The 19,777-nt window shown below is 42.3% G+C and overlaps 1 protein-coding gene across 6 annotated transcripts in view; it reads right to left on the reverse strand.

Moving 5' to 3' along the window:
• Positions 1 to 19,777, reverse strand: part of LOC126237164 (BRCA2-interacting transcriptional repressor EMSY-like) — a 409,828-nt gene that overhangs the window by 248,319 nt on the left and 141,732 nt on the right. For 3 of the 6 annotated variants that reach the window (XM_049947023.1, XM_049947020.1, XM_049947021.1), the window contains exon 2: positions 13,408 to 13,475. In XM_049947023.1, the coding sequence (XP_049802980.1) occupies positions 13,408 to 13,468 (61 nt within the window). In that variant the 5' untranslated portion in view covers positions 13,469 to 13,475. Of the gene's footprint in view, positions 1 to 13,407; positions 13,493 to 19,777 lie in introns of those variants that run through there. The other 3 variants (XM_049947019.1, XM_049947018.1, XM_049947017.1) reach the window with 1 other exon arrangement.

Raw genomic sequence — 19,777 nt, forward strand, 5'->3', positions numbered from 1 at the left:
GCCTGCTCCTGGTTGTGGCTGGTATGGATAAATCTGGGACCTATATCAATATACTTGTGTCATCAGCATACATTACAATTTTTAAGAGTTCTCCAACATCCCAAGTAAATCATTTATATGGACCAAGAAAAACAAAGAGCCAAGCACCAAACCTAGTGGCATATTCATGTCATATCCTCTGCTAATGTGGCTCTCTGTTTTCTACTGCTAAAATATGACTCAAACCATGCAATAACAAACCACTTTCGTTTCATTGTATTGCCATATAGGCTCAGCAAGGTCACAGAAATTGTCAACTCGGTAGTTTTTATTGTTTAGTTCTATTAACATAGAGTTTGTGAAATCATGTACTGCATTCTCAGTAGAGAAGCCTCTACAGATGCTAAATTTATCTGTTTTTTGGATATTATTTGCTGAACGAAGGTTCAGTATGGTGTTGTAAGCAGATAAATCATTTATTATAGGGCTAACATCAATTTTATTAAAGGCAGTGGATTTAGAAATAAATTATCAATCACTGTTGCACAACTTGCTACTCTTGTTGTAATATTACTGTGAGAAAAAAACCAAAACTAGACATCAGTAACTCTAGGTGCCCTCAGTCAGAACCATTCAAGATTAAATATACACTGAAATCTCTACATAAATCACTTTGCAGTTATTTCCATTAGGTCTCTTAAGTAGTGCCTTTAATTGTTTGATGAAGCTCAAAACATTTCCATTTGGGAACATACAGACTGCTGAACTGGTATCTTGTATGATTTCAAGTCTTTCACTGAAGTACCCCATTCACATAGCTGTTCAAGGCAGTATTCATTTATGTCTATGGCTTGTGATTTTAGTCCACTTTTTGTGTATACAGACACTTCCCCTTTCCTCATATTATGCTTACAGTAATGTGATACTAACTTGTCTCCATTTAGGTATTGATATGAGGAGCTGATTTTCCTACGTTCTGATGGAAAAGTCCAAATGTATTATGATTGTTAACCTTTGTACTGTCAAAGACGTGTATTTTTCCTGCATTAATTGTTCCAACTGTGTCTTTAGTTATTTAGTGGCTCTATACGAGGTGCATTCAAGTTCTAAGGCCTCAGATTTTTTTTCTCCAGACTGGAAAGAGATAGAAACATGCGCATTGTTTTAAAATGAGGCCGCGTTCATTGTCAATACGTCCCAGAGATGGCAGCACCGTACAGCAGATGGAATTTTACCACCAGCGCCGAGAATGAGAACTGTTTTAAATACTTAAAATGGCGACATTTTCCTTACTTGAACAGCGTGCAATCATTCGTTTTCTGAATTTGCGTGGTGTGAAACCAATTGAAATTCATCAACAGTTGAAGGAGACATGTGGTGATGGAGTTATGGATGTGTCGAAAGTCCGTTCGTGGGTGCGACAGTTTAATGAAGGCAGAACATCGTGTGACAACAAACCGAAACAACCTCGGGCTCGCACAAGCCGGTCTGACGACATGATCGAGAACGTGGAGAGAATTGTTCTGGGGGATCGCCGAATGACTGTTGAACAGATCGCCTCCAGAGTTGGCATTTCTGTCGGTTCTGTGGACACAATCCTGCATGACGACCTGAAAATGCGAAAAGTGTCATCCAGGTGGGTGCCACGAATGCTGACGGATGACCACATGGCTGCCCATGTGGCATGTTGCCAAGCAATGTTGACGCGCAACGACAGCATCAATGGGACTTTCTTTTCGTCGGTTGTGACAATGGATGAGACGTGGATGTCATTTTTCAATCCAGAAACAAAGCGCCAGTCAGCTCAATGGAAGCACACAGATTCACCGCCACCAAAAAAATTTCGGGTAACCGCCAGTGCTGAAAAAATGATGGTGTCCATGTTCTGGGACAGCGAGGGCGTAATCCTTACCCATTGTGTTCCAAAGGGCACTACGGTAACAGGTGCATCCTACGAAAATGTTTTGAAGAACAAATTCCTTCCTGTACTGCAACAAAAACGTCCGGGAAGGGCTGCGCGTGTGCTGTTTCACCAAGACAACGCACCCGCACATCGAGCTAACGTTATGCAACAGTTTCTTCGTGATAACAACTTTGAAGTGATTCCTCATGCTCCCTACTCACCTGACCTGGCTCCTAGTGACTTTTGGCTTTTTCCAACAATGAAAGACACTCTCCGTGGCCGCAAATTCACCAGCCGTGCTGCTATTGCCTCAGCGATTTTCCAGTGGTCAAAACAGACTCCTAAAGAAGCCTTCGCCGCTGCCATGGAATCATAGCGTCAGTGTTGTGAAAAATGTGTACGTCTGCAGGGCGATTACGTCGAGAAGTAATGCCAGTTTCATCGATTTCGGGTGAGTAGTTAATTAGAAAAACAATCGGAGGCCTTAGAACTTGAATGCACCTCATATTTCAGAAACATTTACTAAAAAGTGTCTGGTGATAATATTGGCAATCAAAGGGATTGGACAGGCAGTGTTCAGGTTACACTGCTTTTGGAAAATAGTCGTGCATCCATAGGCTTCTGAAAGAGGAGTTTGCGGGGAAGGGGGGGGGGGCCAACAGGGGCTGAATTTGGACTTCCCCCTCCCCCTTCTTGAAATCTGAAGTACAGAGTTTTTGCTGATTACAGAATTGTTGTACACTTCTGCCAGTGATTTCCGGTGAATAAGCCAAACTTCTCATTTAACCAATTGTAGCATTACATGGCTGATCCCATTGAGACACATACTCCACACACCACATTAACGGGCACGGCGGAGGGCACCCTGTATCATTACTAGTCATTTCCTTACCTGTTCCACAAGCAAATAAAGCCAAGGAAAAATTACTGCCTGCATGTCTTTGTAGGAGCCCTAATTTCTTGCTTCTTATCTTTATGGTCCTTATGTGAAATGTATATTGGCAGCTGTAGAGCTGTTCTGCAGTCAGCTTCAAATGCAGTTCTCTAAAATTTCTCAATAGTGTTCCCTGAGAAGAATGTCACCTTCCCTTCATGGATTCCCATTTGAGTTCCCAATACATTTAGAGCTAGCTGCCATTCATCATGCCAACCAGAAATTTTGCATAAGTCATCTTGTATTTTTCTACAGTCACTCAACCCTGGACATGTTACCATGCACTACAGCATCATCAGCAAACAACTGCAGATTACCACCCATCCCATCTGCCAGATCATTTATGGAAATAATAACGGTTTGATCACACTTCCCTGAGACACTCCTGATGATATCCTTGTCTCTGATGAACATTTGCTGTCAAGGACAATGTACTGGGTTCTACTTCTTAAGGAGTCTTTGATCCACTCACATATTTGAGAACCTATTCCATATGCTTTTACCGTCATTAACAGTCTACAGTGAGGCACTAGTTCAATTGCTTTCCAGAAATCTGGAAACATGGAATCTGCCTGTTGCCCTTCTTCCATGGTTCGCAGAATATCATGTGAGGAAAAGGCAACCTAAGCTTTACATGAGCAATGGTTTCAAAAACAGTGCTGATAATCTTCTCAGTCTCAAGAAAATGTATTATATTTCAAATGAGATTATGATAACAGATTCTGCAGAAAACTGATGTTAGGGATGCTGGTCTGCATTTCTGCGGGTCCATTCCTTTACTCTTCTTACATACAGGAGTCACCTTCGCATTTTTCAAGTTGCTTAGGACTTTGTGCTGGCTCAGAGATTAATGATATATGCAAGCTAAGTAAGAGACCAATGTTGTAGAGTACTCCTTGTCAAAGTGAATAGGGATTCCATTCCGACTTGATGGATTTTTTTGTTTACAACTCTTTGCGTTGTTTCTATATTCTAGAGATCCTTATAACTTGTCCATATGGAAGTACGTTCAATGACAAAAAGACAGTATGTTTGTACAATACTCGTAGGTGACCACAAAATTTAACCGTATTATGATCAGGCTTACCTTTTACATATCAAAGCAATATACCTATAACAAATTCTCTGGGATACAGTTAAGATTCTTTTCACCCACAAAATTTTGTCTTGTGGCATTGCACATCTTGAAACTGACCAATTCATTTTTATAAAAAAAAATAAAAAAAGGGCAATTTCAGAGTCTGTCAGCAAACAAGATGAAGAAAGCTCCATAACATGGGAATTGAAAGGCGAGTTGGAATTCCAAAACCACACATCACTGATGCACATGTCACTAACAGGAAAAATGTGGTGCCCAAGCCACAAGACTTGCACTATGGAGCAATATGCGTGGATGAGCCTTGTTTCATCCTGTTTACAACTTCTAGCTGAGTTTATGTCCGAAGAGTGAAACATGGCAGGTGGTGATTTGGGCAACCAAAGCACAGTATTTCTCAGACCCCTTGGCATTACTGCCACAGATTATGTGACCATTTTGGTTGATCAGGTGAGGGTGATTCTTATCCACTTCCTTCATTGATATCTAAAGTGGCCACTATTTTGTAGGAAGAATGGTAAAGATTCCAATGAAAACCATACAGGACCTGCACTTACCCACTCTGAAATGACTGGAAGCTGTTTTGAATTCCAACAGTTTTTCTAAAATGTTCTTGTGTTGTGTTTCCATGTTATTGTCCAGCCTCTGTATGCTAACATTTAACCGCAGATACACTAAAACTAAACTTCTAACTAACTATTATTTCTACAGCACTGTTTTTATCACTAAAATATCAAAATTTAGCATCATTCAAAACTTTTAGCAATGTTGACAGTCTCAAACTTTTTGCAAAGGCCTATCAAAATGTGGATGGACTTTCACAATCTGAATATCACAGTATTCCTGATGTAAAGTTATCGACAATTTAAGCTAGCAGCTTTCAGCATATCTTTTTTGCTCATTGTCTTGTGAACTGTAACTTTCAAGAAAGGGAAATATATAAAAACTTGAGATTTACAAACTAAATTTTTGGGTAGTTTAGGCCACATCACTGTTTCCTCTTTACAGTCTGTGTGTTTTGAAAAACAGTGTTGGCAGTGCTTGCTGTGAGATGGGAAAGCATGGAGATTTTTCACCAGATTGTTGCAAGTATCAAAAGAGAGAACAGCAGACGAATGAAATGTTTTGTAAACAATCAGCTGAATTAGTTTTACCAGAACCTGACATGAAAATAACAATAAAATGCAATTTAAAAAACAACAGTTGTAATTGTTCCGGATACAGTAACTTCCTGCCACGATATTTAAGTTACTGATATCCGGCAGATCTCCCGTGTTTTTATGGAACAATCAGTACGCCGGGAAAGCTTTAAACATCACAACAGTTGTAATCCCAATAGTTCATTCAAGACATTTAATGTAACAATAAACATAATTTGTAGCCCTTGATATACATTTCAAATCACTCCTTCAACTGCTCTGTGGCTGCAGCTGAGCAATCTAGACTTTCTGCTACATAACAGACCAGTTTGTCACCACAACCTTGATTCTTAAACTGTGCAAAGCAAAAAATATGAAGCCTGTTGTCATGGCAATTTAAGGCAATGAAATGTGAATAATGTGCAAAATATATAAACTGGTTTCAATTTTGAAACTCAAAATGTACTGCATCTTTTCTGACCTCCGATTGATTACCTCAGACTACCCTTCCATTGGCTATGCAAAACATGTTCCCAAACTCTGTATCATAAAGTGGAAGTGCTCACATGGATACTGCCCATTCTAGGCCTCTGCAAAGACTGTCTTATATGAGAGTACAGGTACATACAACTTTCTTCTCAGCTATTTACCACACAAGCGATTAACACAGAAGCCAGTGTTGCAGTATTTCAGAGGTCATTTTGTAATGTTGTGTGAATCTAAACATATTGCCCAATGTGGAAAGAAAAGTATGAAACACATTCAAATATTTTGAAAATAACAAACTGAGGCATTAAGGAATTGCATATTACAACAATGCAAACAAATACAAGTACTGGAAATGTATATTTTACTTTCAAAATGTCACACTCCGAAAAAAGGAAATATTCACTGTCATACCTTTAATCACTATTATCAGTTTTAAATATCTGCATATGTAGGAAGGAACATTTAGTTTGGATATCAATTACAATAAATAATGAACATTAAACTGAAACTTAACATTCAAAAGAAACTTTGTTACCTTCTGCATCACAAAACGGTTTCTACCATGGTTCCAAAGGGCAAATGATACAGTCAAACAATGGAAAATCCAGGATGGAATGTATCAGTATTATGAAAAGAATAGCTGATACTCACCATATAGCAGAGACGCTGAGTCGCAGATAGGCACAACGAAAAGACTGTCATAAAGTGAGCTTTCGGTAAACTAGGCATTCGTTGGAAATAGGCCACACACACACACACACACACACACACACACACACATGACCATGGTCCCTGACTGCTGAGGCCAGACTGCGAGTGACAGCGCACGATGGGAGAAGCATCCAGGTGTTGGGGGCAAAAAGGATATGGGTTGGAGAGGGGGAGGTATAGAAGGGGATGGTAAGGTGCTGCAGGGGGCAAGAAGGATATGGGTTGGAGGATGGTAAGATGCTGCTTGTTGGAGTGTACAGGAATGAGGTGGAGAGAGGGTGGGGTAGCTAGATGCAGGGGAGAGATTAGATGGGAGGTGGGGAGATAATGGAAAACCAGAGAAGTAAAAAGACTGTGGGTGCATTGGTGGAATAGAGGACTATGTAGTGCTGGAATGGGAACAGGGAAAGGGCTAGATAGGTAAGGAAAATGACTGATGAAGGTTGAGGCCACAAGGGTTACAGGAACGTAGTATATATTGCCTGCACAATTCAGAAAAGCTGGTTTGGTGGGAAGGATCCAGAGGGCACAGGCTGTGGAGAAGTCACTGAAATGAAGAAAGTCATATTGCACGGCATGGTCGTGCTGTTTCCTGACCACAGTTTGGTGGTGGCCATTCATGGGGACAGGCAGCTTGTTGGTTGTCATGAGCAAGAATGAAGTAGCTAGTGGAACCACACCATACAGTCACATAAGCTGAGTGCAGTGGATGTACCTGTACAACATGTGGAGGAGTAGAGCCCTAGAGATGACAATTCATGGCATCATGCAGAGTAAAATCTAATGAAGTAACTACTTCATCTGTTTTACGATTTACCCATGTGTTTGGTTGTCTTTTTGCTAATTTTTTCAGACATATTTTTGCATTCCAGAATGAGATTTTGACTCTGCAGCGGAGTGTGCGCTGACATGAAACTTCCTGGCAGATTAAAACTGTGTGCCCGACCGAGTTCGAGTCTCGGTCGGGCACACAGTTTTAATCTGCCAGGAAGTTTCATATTTTTGCATTATTTACATACTATTTATGCATTTTTATGAAAAGTTTTCTTATCCCTAGATAGAACCCAATCCCACATACTGTTCCAGTGTTGTTGGTTGGCTCATGGAATCCCTCGAAAAGGCTTTACAATGAAATTCACCTTTTCTGGCTGCCACCCTACCTTCCACAATGACCTCCACCTGTTCAGATTCTGCCAACCCTTAAGCCTCACCAACACAGTCCTGCCAAACCATATCAGGCCCAAACCTCCTTGGGATACCTCCTCTCCATCCACAAAATTCTCCTTTTATGCAATCCCAAATTCCTGGATTCCATATCACACACTGAAGCTCTTGTCCTCCAGGACCTAGTGCAACATGCACAATGCCCCCTCAAAAAACTCTCCACAACGTTCACTTCCTACTCGCAGCTTGGACTACCACTATCCACCAACTCTGCAAATAACCTCCAAACATCCCCCACATCACCCCATAGCTGACAAACCCTGTCTCACAGACCTACTACATTTACTCCACTCTCAGAAACTCTCTCTCACCATCATGCAGAATTCAGAACCTAAACAACCCTGAAACACAATCATGAGCCTTTCCCCCAAAAGGCATGGCCCTGCAGAAGTATCAGTCCTTTCCAAAGGCCTCATCTTTAGCCCCACTCTCAAATGCAATCATCCAGGACTTGTTAAAGACCTTCTCTCCTCTCCCCATCTCCACAGTGGAAGCACTTTTTCGCCACCAACTCTACCAAGACGAATGTTGAATCCTGCCTGACTCTGTTCACTCCTCCCTCTAACCGTGATCTATCCCCACTGCCCCCCCCCCCCCCCCCAATCACCCCCTGTTACCTTTCTCGAATTTCTCAACCTCAAACCTTGCCTCACTTTCATTCCCCAAATCCCTCAATATGCAAACTAACCTTACATTTGCAGAAACAACTGCAATCCACCACATAAAAATGGATCCCGATCTTATAATACTACCTGCTGACAAAGGCTCACCATTGCTGTTTTCAATCGCAAGGATTACGTGTCAGCATAACACCTCTGCCATCTGTCAGATTCATCCACCTACAAACCCTGCCACAGTGATCCCATTCCATAAATTCAGTAGGATCTCCAGCCTCTCCTCAAATCTGTATGCCCATCCCAGAACTTCTCCCCAGAGTCCATTTCTCTATTTACCCCCTACCAATCCCTGTACTCTTACCTTCTACATGCTCCCTAAGTCCATAAACCGAACCACCCAGTATGTCCCATTGTGGCTCTGCTCTCGTAGACCAACACCTTCAGCCTATTACCCACAACCTACCCTCCAATGTAAAAGATACCAACCATTTGCTCCACCGGCTCTCCACAGTTCCTATCCTTTAACACATGGTGCCCTGCTCGTCGCTAGTGACGCCAGCTCCCTTTACACTAACACCCCCAAGCCCAAAGCCTCACCAGTATTGAACACTCCCTTTCATAGAGCCCCACTAACTCCAGATCTGTAAAACCTCCTTCCTAGTCACAATGACCACTGATATCCTAACCCAAAATTACTTCTCCTTTGAAGACATTACCTACAAATAAATATGGGGTACAACTATGGGCACCAGCATGGCACCAAACTATCCCAATCTATTCATGGGTCATTTAGAGGTATCCCAAACTCCTCGCCTGGTTCAGATTGTTTGATGACATCTTTGTGATCTGGACTGAGGGTGAGGACACCCTATCTAAATTACTCCAGAACATCAACACTTTCTCCCCCATTTGCTTTACCTGGTCCATCTCAACCCAAAAAGACACCTCCTTCGATGTCGACCTCCACCTAAAAAATGGTTACAACAGTACGTCCATTCTCATCAAACTTACCAACCACCAATGATACCTCCACTTCAACAGCTGCCACCCATTCCATACCAAGAAGTCCCTTCCATGCAGCCAGCCTAGCCACCCAGGATTGTCGCATCTGTGGGGATGAGCAACCCCTCTCGAAATATAGCAAGGCTCTCAGTGAGGTTTTCACAGACCATGATTACCCTCCCAACCTTGTACAAAAACAGTGCCTTATCTCTCCAGTCACCTGCCCCCTTCCAAATTCCCACTATCAGGCCACACAGGAGCATTACCCTCATGACTCAGCACCACCCAGGTCTGGAATAACTGAATCACATTCTCTGCCAGGGTTTTAACTACCTCTTGTTGTGCCCTGAAATGAGGAATGACCTACTCACTATCCTTCCCACACCTCCCACAGTGGTATTCCGCTGCCCACCAAACCTACACAATATCCTCATCAACCTCAGCTCCCAACCCCTGGCCTCATGGCTCATATCCCTGCAACAGACCTAGATGCAAGACCTGTCCCATAAATCCTCCCACCACCACCTACTCTTGTCTGGTCAAAAACATCACCTACCTCATCAAAGGCAGGGCTACCTGTGAAACCAGTCATGTGATCTACAAGCCAGGCTGCAACAGCTAAGCTGCATTCTATATGGGTACAACAGCCAACAACCTCTCTGTCCACATGAATGTACACTGCCAAACTGTGGCCAAGAAACAGCTGGACCACTCTGCTGCTGAGTATGCTGCACAACATGATGTGCTTAATTACAATGACTGTTTCATAAACTGTGACATCTGGATCTTTTCCACCAAAACCAACTTTTCTGAATTGCACAGGTGGGAACTCTTCCTGCAATGTATCCTATAATGTATTCTATGTTCCTGTAACCCTCCTGGCAGCAACCTACTTCACTGGTCATTTTCCCCACCTATCTAGCCCCTTCCCCATTCCCATTCAGCACTACACAGCCCTCTATTCCACCAAGTCTTTTTACTTCTCTCCTTTTCCACTAGCCCCCCCCCCCCCCCCCCCCCCCGACCTTCATCTAACAACCTAGCTGCACAAACCTGTATCCACCACGTCCCTATATGCTCCCACAAGCAGCACTTTACCATCCCCCACCCCTACCCTGCTAACTCTCCCCTCCCTCACTCCAGCCTCCTCCCTACCCCCACCACCCAACTGCTTCTTCCACCATGCCCTGCTGCTCGTAGTCTGGCCTCAGCAGCCAGACTGTGGTCGTGTGTGTGTGTGTGTGTGTGTGTGTGTGTGTGTGTGTGTGTGTGTGTGTGTGTGTGTGTGTGTTTTTCCAATGAAGGCCTAGTTGGCCCAAAGCTCACTTACTGACAGTCTTTTTGTTGTGCTTATCTGCGATTCAGCATCTCCGCTAAATGATATAGTAAAAATAATTTAATTGTATCTAAAAACAAAGATTCTGTAACTTACCAATCGAAAGTGTTGGTACGTTGATAGAGACAATAACAAACACAAACACACACACAAATTTCAAGACTTACCTTGGGGGGAATATATATATATATATATATATATATATATATATATATATATATATATATATATATATGAAAACAAAGATGATGTGACTTACCAAATGAAAGTGCTGGCAGGTCGACAGACACACAAACAAGGACAAACATACACCCAAAATTCAAGCTTTCGCAACAAACTGTTGCCTCATCAGGAAAGAGGGAAGGAGAGGGAAAGACGAAAGGATGTGGGTTTTAAGGGAGAGTGTAAGGAGTCATTCCAATCCCGGGAGCGGAAAGACTTACCTTAGGGGGAAAAAACGATGGGTATACACTCGCACACACACACATATCCATCCACACATATACAGACACAAGCAGACATCTCACAAGCAGACATATTTAAATGTGCATGTCTGCTTGTGTCTGTATATGTGTGGATGGATATGTGTGTGTGTGCGCGCAAGTTACCCGTCCTTTTTTCCCCCCTAAGGTAAGTCTTTCCGCTCCCGGGATTGGAATGACTCCTTACCCTCTCCCTTAAAACCCACATCCTTTCGTCTTTCCCTCTCCTTCCCTCTTTCCTGATGAGGCAACAGTTAGTTGCGAAAGCTTGAATTGTGTGTGTATGTTTGTGTTTGTTTGTGTGTCTGTCGACCTGCCAGCACTTTCATTTGGTAAGTCACATCATCTCTGTTTATATATATATGAGAGAGAGAGAGAGAGAGAGAGAGAGAGAGAGAGAGAGAGAGAGACAGAGAGAGAGAGAGAGAGAGAAACATTCCACGTGGGAAAAATATATCTAAAAACTAAGATGATGTGACTTACCAAACAAAAGCGCTGGCACGTCGATAGACACACAAACATACACACAAACTGTTGCCTCATCAGGAAAGAGGGAAGGAGACGGAAAGACGAAAGGATGTGGGTTTTAAAGGGCTTTGCTTTAAATATGTCTGCTTGTGAGATGTCTGCTTGTGTCTGTATATGTGTGGATGGATATGTGTGTGTGTGCGAGTGTATACCCGTCCTTTTTTCCCCCTAAGGTAAGTCTTTCTGCTCCCGGGATTGGAATGACTCCTTACCCTCTCCCCTAAAACCCACATCCTTTCGTCTTTCCCTCTCCTTCCCTCTTTCCTGATGAGGCAACAGTTTGTTGCGAAAGCTTGAATTTTGTGTGTATGTTTGTGTTTGTTTGTGTGTCTGTCGACCTGCCAGCACTTTCATTTGGTAAGTCACATCATCTTTGTTTTTAGATATATTTTTCCTACGTGGAATGTTTCCCTCTATTATATATATATATATATATATATATATATATATATATATATATATATATATAATGTGATTTACCGAACGAAAGTGCTGGCAGGTCGATACACACACAAACAAACAGAAACATACACACAAAATTCAAGCTTTCGCAACAAACGGTTGCTTCATCAGGAAAGAGGGAAGGAGAGGGAAAGACGAAAGGGTGTGGGTTTTAAGGGAGAGGGTAAGGAGTCATTCCAATCCCGGGAGCGGAAAGACTTACCTTAGGGGGAAAAAAGGACAGGTATACACTCGCGCACACACACACATATCCATCCGCACAGACACAGACACAAGCAGACACATTTAAAGGCCTTTAAATATGTCTGCTTGTGTCTGTATATGTGTGGATGGATATGTGTGTGTGTTCGCGAGTGTATACCTGTCCTTTGTTCCCCCTAAGGTAAGTCTTTCCGCTCCCGGGATTGGAATGACTCCTTACCCTCTTCCTTAAACCCCACATCCTTTCGTCTTTCCCTCTCCTTCCCTCTTTCTTGTGTCTGTGTATGTGCGGATGGATGTGTGTGTGTGTGTGTGTGTGTGTGTGTGTGTGTGTGTGTGTGCGCGAGTGTATACCTGTCCTTTTTTCCCCCTAAGGTAAGTCTTTCCGCTCCCGGGATTGGAATGACTCCTTACCCTCTCCCTTAAAACCCACATCCTTTCGTCTTTCCCTCTTTCCTGATGAAGCAACCGTTTGTTGCGAAAGCTTGAATTTTGTGTGTATGTTTGTGTTTGTTTGTGTGTCTATCGACGTGCCAGCGCTTTCGTTCGGTAAATCACATTATCTTTGTTTTTATATATATATATATATATGTCTGCTTGTGTCTGTATATGTGTGGATGGATATGTGTGTGTGTGTGCGCGCGAGTGTATACCCGTCCTTTTTTTCCCCCCTAAGGTAAGTCTTTCCGCTCCCGGGATTGGAATGACTCCTTACCCTCTCCCCTAAAACCCACATCCTTTCGTCTTTCCCTCTCCTTCCCTCTTTCCTGATGATGCAACAGTTTGTTGCGAAAGCTTGAATTTTGTGTGTGTGTTTGTGTTTGTTTGTGTGTCTATCGACCTGCCAGCGCTTTCGTTCGGTAAGTCACATCATCTTTGTTTTTAGATATATTTTTCCCACATGGAATGTTTCCCTCTATTATATATATATATAGTCAGAAATATATGATTTTATCACACTCACTGTACCAACAGCTGACACACAGTTACAGCAAATTACGTTGATTCAAACTCAAACTACTTACTCTTAGCAAGATAGTGGTGTACAGATGATAAAATTTATATAGAATAAGGTATGACCTTGTGAAGATGGGTGAAGGGGGGAGAGAGGGAGGGGCACGGAAGATACAGTGTTGCACTGAACACACAGCTTTAAACAAATAAAAAAAACTATCAATTCACTAGTTCACTTACTTTTCTTGTTGATAAAAAAGTAAAAAGATAAAAGCACAACAAGACAGAGCTCACTTGAGTTTTAAAAATGCATGTGAACACATTCTACACAAAAACATGTAAGCACTTACCGAGTCGTCGAAGGATCCTTTTGCATTCATCCCGAGACATACCCAGTATCATTGGCCACATGTTTAACCTGAAAGAAACACCCATTGATCTTTACACAAGCAACAGTTACTATCATGTCAAGGAATGTTACATACAAAGATCACGATTCAGAGTAGCTTAAAATGTACAGTGATACCGATACATGTTATTCTCAAATGAAATTGTGACCATTGAACAGATTAAAAGAATTAAATGTCTTTACTTTTAAACATAAAATTGTCTCCAGTCTCAATATATTTGCAGATAACTGCAGTTTCTGCGTAAGAAGTAGCAATTATTCCCCATTTTGTTTTCTACCATTTTCTCCCTGGCCCCATTCCCAAAAATAACAACACAGTAATGAAAGTGGATAGTCCATGTGACAGCAAAAATGAAATGCCAGAGTTTCAACAATAACCATCAAAAGCAATTAAAAATAAGTGGAACCAAATACACCTTTTGATCATGAATACTACAGTGGTCATGAATACTACAGGAGTCAGTAAAGAACTTACTGGATGAGTGGTTCTACTTTATTATCTTCAGGAAAAGCAAACTTTTCTGAAATCAATTTCCATTTTGCGCACAGGAATTTTTTTAGGCACCACTAACAGAAAAGACACCCAAGAAACCAGGATCACTGATCAGTTGCCATCGGCTCCCTACCAAAATTCATATTCAAAGCATTTTTGTGTCATTAGATTTTGATGTGCCTACAACCACTTATGTCTATGTGATTTTTTGTTTTTTTGTTACAAAAATCACTGTCAGAGAGACTGTAGATGTTGGTTGAAGCCCTCAGGAATGAGAGGCTGGGGGAACTGTTTGAGTAGGAGATGTACCTTTGCCTTTACGAAGGTAACACAAACACTGAGGACAATTCCAGTGAGACTGCCCATCTTCAACAATTATGCAAACATTGAGTGCATTCATCAACTGTCTGAACATATAGATGTCATTGCATTTGAAGTTGTTTTGTGTCAAAGAACTTTCACTGCACTGAACGTCAGGTTTGTTTACAAATCCCTCTGAAAAAACTGTATATTGAGCATACCAGATTTTGATTGTCAATAAATGGTGATTTTCACTGTACACCCTAATGGTGAACAAATGAGACTTACACAAAACTTCAATCAGACAAATGAAAAACAACACTACCTAAAAGAGAATGCACCCATGCTTGCTGAGTATCTTCGCAATAGAGTCTATAACTCCACTTCGAACCCCAAACAAAGAGACAAAGTCTACATAATGATTTTAACAGTCAGTGAGTATAATAATTCTAAGATGCTTAAAAAGGCTTCTGACAGAGTATGGTTTATTACTTTAGACAATATTCTGACTGCTTGCTTCAGCTGACAAATACTTTATTTACTTTAGGTATACTGATGCAGGAGATAAATCTATCAATCGTTGTGAGAGTAAACTGTTAGTTGTGAACCACTTGCAGGACTGTTTAGCTATCATCTGAGCTGTGTCTCCTAATGCTGAGTTTGGATACTTCATTAGTATATTTGTGTCATCAGCAAACATTACAGTTTTCAATCGTCCTTCAAAGTCATTGGAAGACGTAGGACTTGTTAAAGATCTTTTCTCCTTCTCCGACCAATATTGAACCCTGGCTAACTCAGTTCACTCCTCCATCCAACCATGATCCACACCCACTGCCCCCAAATCACCCCTTGTTAACTCTCCAGGATTTCTTAACCTCGAACCTTGCCTCACCATCATTTCCCAAATACCTCATCATGAAAACCAATCTTACATCTGCAGAAAGAACTGCAGTTAACCATCTAAAAACTGATCACCACCTTATAATCCTACTTGCAGATAAAGGCTCCACCACTGTCGTTTTGAACCACAAGGATTACCTGGCAGAAGGACTCCATCAGCTGTAGATACTTCCACTTACAAACGTTGCCACAGTGACCCCATTTCAGAAATCCAGCAGGATCTCCAGTAGCTACTCAAATCCTTAAGCCCATCCCAGAACCTCTCCCGTGAGTACATCTCTCTACCATCTCTATACTCACCCCTACCACTCCCCCCACTCCTACCTTCGACATGCTTTCTGAAGTCCATAAACCTAACTACCCAGGATGCCCCATTGTGGCCAGTTACTGTAATCCAATTGAGAGAATCTCTCCTCTCATAGACCAACACCTTCAACCTATTATCTGGAACATACCCTCCTATATAAAAGATATCAAGCATTTCCTCTACCGACTCTCCACAGTTCCTGGCCCTTCAACACTCGGTGCCCCATTCTTCACTATTGATGCCACCTCCCTTTATACTAACATTCCTAATGCCCATGGCCTTACCGCTATTGAACACTACCTTTTCCGACGCCAAACGGATTCCAAACCAACAACCTCCTTCCTAGTCACCATGAGCAACTATATCGCCACCCACAATTACTTCTCCTTTGAAGGTGTTACCTACAAACAAATCCACGGTATGGCTATGGGCGTCCACATGGCGCCATCCTATGCCAACCTATTCATAGGTCATTTACAGGAATCCTTCCTAAAAGCCCAGAATCCTAAACCCCTCACTTGGTTCAGATTCATTGATGACATCTTTGCAATCTGGATCGATGGTGAGAAAACCCTATTCACGTTCCTCCAGAACCTCAACAACTTCTCCCCAGAACCTCAACAACTGCTCCCCCCCCCCCCCCCCTCTTTGTTTCACCTTGTCCTACTCAACCCAACAAGCTTCCTAGATGTTGACCTCCACCTCAAAGATGGCTACATGAGTACCTCCGTCCATATCAAACCTACTACAAGTCCCTTCTATACAGCCTAGCCACCTGTGGTCATCACATCTGCAGTGACGAGCAGTACCTCTCTAAATATACTGAGGTTCTCACTGAAGCCTTCACAGACTGTAATTATCCTCCCAACTTTGTACAAAAACAAATATCCCATGCCTTATCTTTCCAGTCTCCCACCACCTCCTAAAGTCCCATCATCCAGCCACAAAGGATCATTCTCCTCATAACTCAATACCAACCAGGACTGAAGCAAGTGAATTACATTCTCTGCCAGGATTTCGACTACCTTTACTCATGCCCTCACATGAGAAATTTCCTGCCCTCTATTCTTCCCACCCCTCCCACAGTAGTATTCTGCCATCCATTGAACCTACACAATATACTCATCCATCCCTACACAACCCCTGCTCCCAACCCCTTACCTCATGGCTGTAATAGACCTAGATGCAAGACCAGGACCATACATCCACCCACCACCAACTACTCCAGTATGGCCACGAACATCACCTATCCCATCAAAGGCAAGGCTACCTGTGAAATCAGTCATGTGATCTGCTAGTTAAGCTGTAACCACTGTGTAGCATTCTATGTGGGCATGACAACCAGCATGCTATCTGTCCGCATGAATGGCCACCAACAAACTGTGCCCAAGAAACAAGTGGACCACCCTGTTGCTGATGACGCCGAATATGACATCCTTCATTTCAATGACTGCTTCACAGCCTGTGCCAAATGGATCCTTCTCACCAACACCAGCTGTTCTGAACTGCACAGATAGGAACTCGTCCTGCAATACATCCTACATTCCTGTAACCCTCCTGGTCTCAACCTTCGTTAGTCACTGTCCTCACCCATCCAGCCCTCCCCTATTCCCATTCCAGCACTACTCAGCCATCATTCCACCATCACACTGTCTTTTTACTTCTCTCCTTTTCCATTACTTCCCCCTCCCTCCCCACCTCTCCCCTGCCCACCATCTAACCTGTAGGACTTCACTAAGCGCCACCCCTTTCCTGCACTAGCCTCCCCCTTACCCCCACCCAGTTGCCACTGCCATCATGCACTGGCGCTGCTGCTTGCAGTGTCGTTTCAGGTGCCTGAGACTGTGGTCGTGTGCTTGAATTGTGTTTGCACGTGCAGGTTGTGTGTGTGTGTGTGTGTGTGTGTGTGTGTGTGTGTGTGTGTGTGTGTGTGTATCTATTGTTGATGAAGGCCTTAATGGCTGAAAGCTTTATTTATTTGTGACAGTCTTTTTGTTGTGCCTATCTGCGACTCAGCACCTCTGTTATATGGTAAGTAGCAACTTGCATTTTCACAATACTGTTACATTCCATTACAGATTTTCCACTGTTTGAAGATAAGTTACGTAGGTTAAGAACAAGAAAGGACATGGCACCAATCCTTATGGGACTTCCTCCCCCCATTTTGATGACAGTTTCATGCCTGTGATGCAGTCTGTCAATGAGATCCTCTACTTCCTGTTCCATTCATGAAAAAGGGATGTCATTAAATTTTACTTTGAAAGGTTTAACTCTTCGGTAAAATCACAAAATACGTCAACAGAATTATTTTTCTCATTTAGCTCTGCCAACACTTCATTCGAGAAGTCTCGCGTTGTTTCCCTGAGCAAAATCGTTTACAACAGCCAAACTGAGAAACAGTTAACGTGTTCCATGCAGTAAAAGAGTCAGTAAACTGTCATAGCTCAATTGTTACTGGATCAGATGACACATGACTTCTGTTAAATTACAGATGACAGTTCAATTTAAAAGAAACCACATGATGTAAATAGAAATAAACTTATGAACAGAAGCCAAGCAAAAAAAGTGATAAAAAAGGGTACATCTAGCAAGAGGTTGGTCAACTATTCTTCTAAAGTTCAGTCACAGTTCCTCTTAAAGTTCCACCCAGAGCTAAATCTTTTGAGTTCCTCCTTAAGATATGACTCTAATGCCTCTCCATGTAGTTTCAATATGGTAATCATTGTTGTTGCAACTGCCTCATAGTCATTGATACCAATTTCAATGTGTATATCCTCACTGAGCTCAGGTCTGTTTATTGCTATTATGTCTAATAGTTTCCCATTTTGAATGGTCTTACAAATTATCTGCCCAACATAGTTTTCAAATAAAGCATTTAGTATTGTATCACAGGGTGTTTTGTCATGTCCACCAATTACAAAACTGTAATTATCCGAATCAACTGGCAGGTGATAAAAATTTCTTCTAATGACAGTATGACTGAGGAACATATGTACTAGTGAGCTGAATTTTTCTCTAAAGTTTTTGGTGACATCTGGGGATAAATCTTGTAATCTACAGGACATTATTGTAAGTTCTTGCTCATTGTTGATACTGCGTTTTGCCAGATCGATCTCACATGCAGTTTCAATTTTTTGATTTCTTTTCCACTGTGACGAATACATTACCTCAACATTCCGTTAGCCCAGCTTTTTGATACGGACTCAGATTTTCACAAAAATTCTTGCTGCTATAATTTCTGGGTTTTAGCCAGATTTCTGTATCTAGTATTATCTGAGCTCCATTCTTTTTAGGTGTGCTTCAAACTCTGGCATTTTGCTATTAATACTTTGGTAGTTTATCACTACAATTTTAATAGTCTTATTGCAGATGGTCATTTCTTTGCATGTTATACTAATTTTTTAGAGTATCCTACAACTATCATTATTTTAGAGATCTTGGATATGCTCTGGTGGGAAATGAAGGTTCAGGGTGAATCAGAAGCCGCTCAGTAGTTGTATAATAATCTCTTTAGTACACCAATCAGGCCTGTAGGACGCAGTCCTGGAAGGCAGTTCTTGACCCAAGGACAGTAGTAGTGAAATGTTGCAGTACAACCCCAGCCTCTGTTAGGCACAAGGCAATCCAGACACGGTGCCACCTTGTGTAGTCACTGGTCCGATCATGGCTGAACAATGTCAGGGCATATGCAGCAGGCTGATATGGCCCACTGAGTGCAGGATGCTGAGTCTCACCTGCCCATGGCAAGTGATGGGTGCTGATGTCCGGGGAGAAAACCTAAATCAGCAGCTGGCTGGCCATGACTGGCACTGGCTCGGTGACTAAGAGCGTCTCAGTTCAACCCTTGGCAGATCAGGCTGCAGCTGGACCTCCTAGGCGAGTGGTCCAGTCAAAATGATGGTAGAGCAGAGGCAAACTCACAGCCGAAGCTGACACTACGATGGTCTATTCAATTACTTGCTGCTCCAATCCACGTTCAGCTTGACTGAACAGTCAGTATTTCCTCAAGCAAACATGAGTTCGTTTTGGTGGTGCAGCTGCATAAGTAATATATGCTGCATTCCAAAGTGTCCCTGGTTATGCTAACAACCAGGGACTGCCTGTCAAAAGGATGGTGATACCCAGTGTGTGCCGTAGCACAATGCTACTTCATTGTACTGCCACAAATGGCCTGTTTTATGGCATCAAGCTCATTGGCCCAGACTTGTGTTATTACAATACACACATCACAAAAAGTTTTGCATCACCTCAGTTCTGTGAGTTCCGGAACCTGTACAGGAAATTGGAATAGAGATCAACATTAACATCATT

Source organism: Schistocerca nitens, chromosome 2 (genome assembly GCF_023898315.1).
Source record: "Schistocerca nitens isolate TAMUIC-IGC-003100 chromosome 2, iqSchNite1.1, whole genome shotgun sequence".
Taxonomy (NCBI): Eukaryota; Metazoa; Arthropoda; class Insecta; order Orthoptera; family Acrididae; genus Schistocerca; species Schistocerca nitens.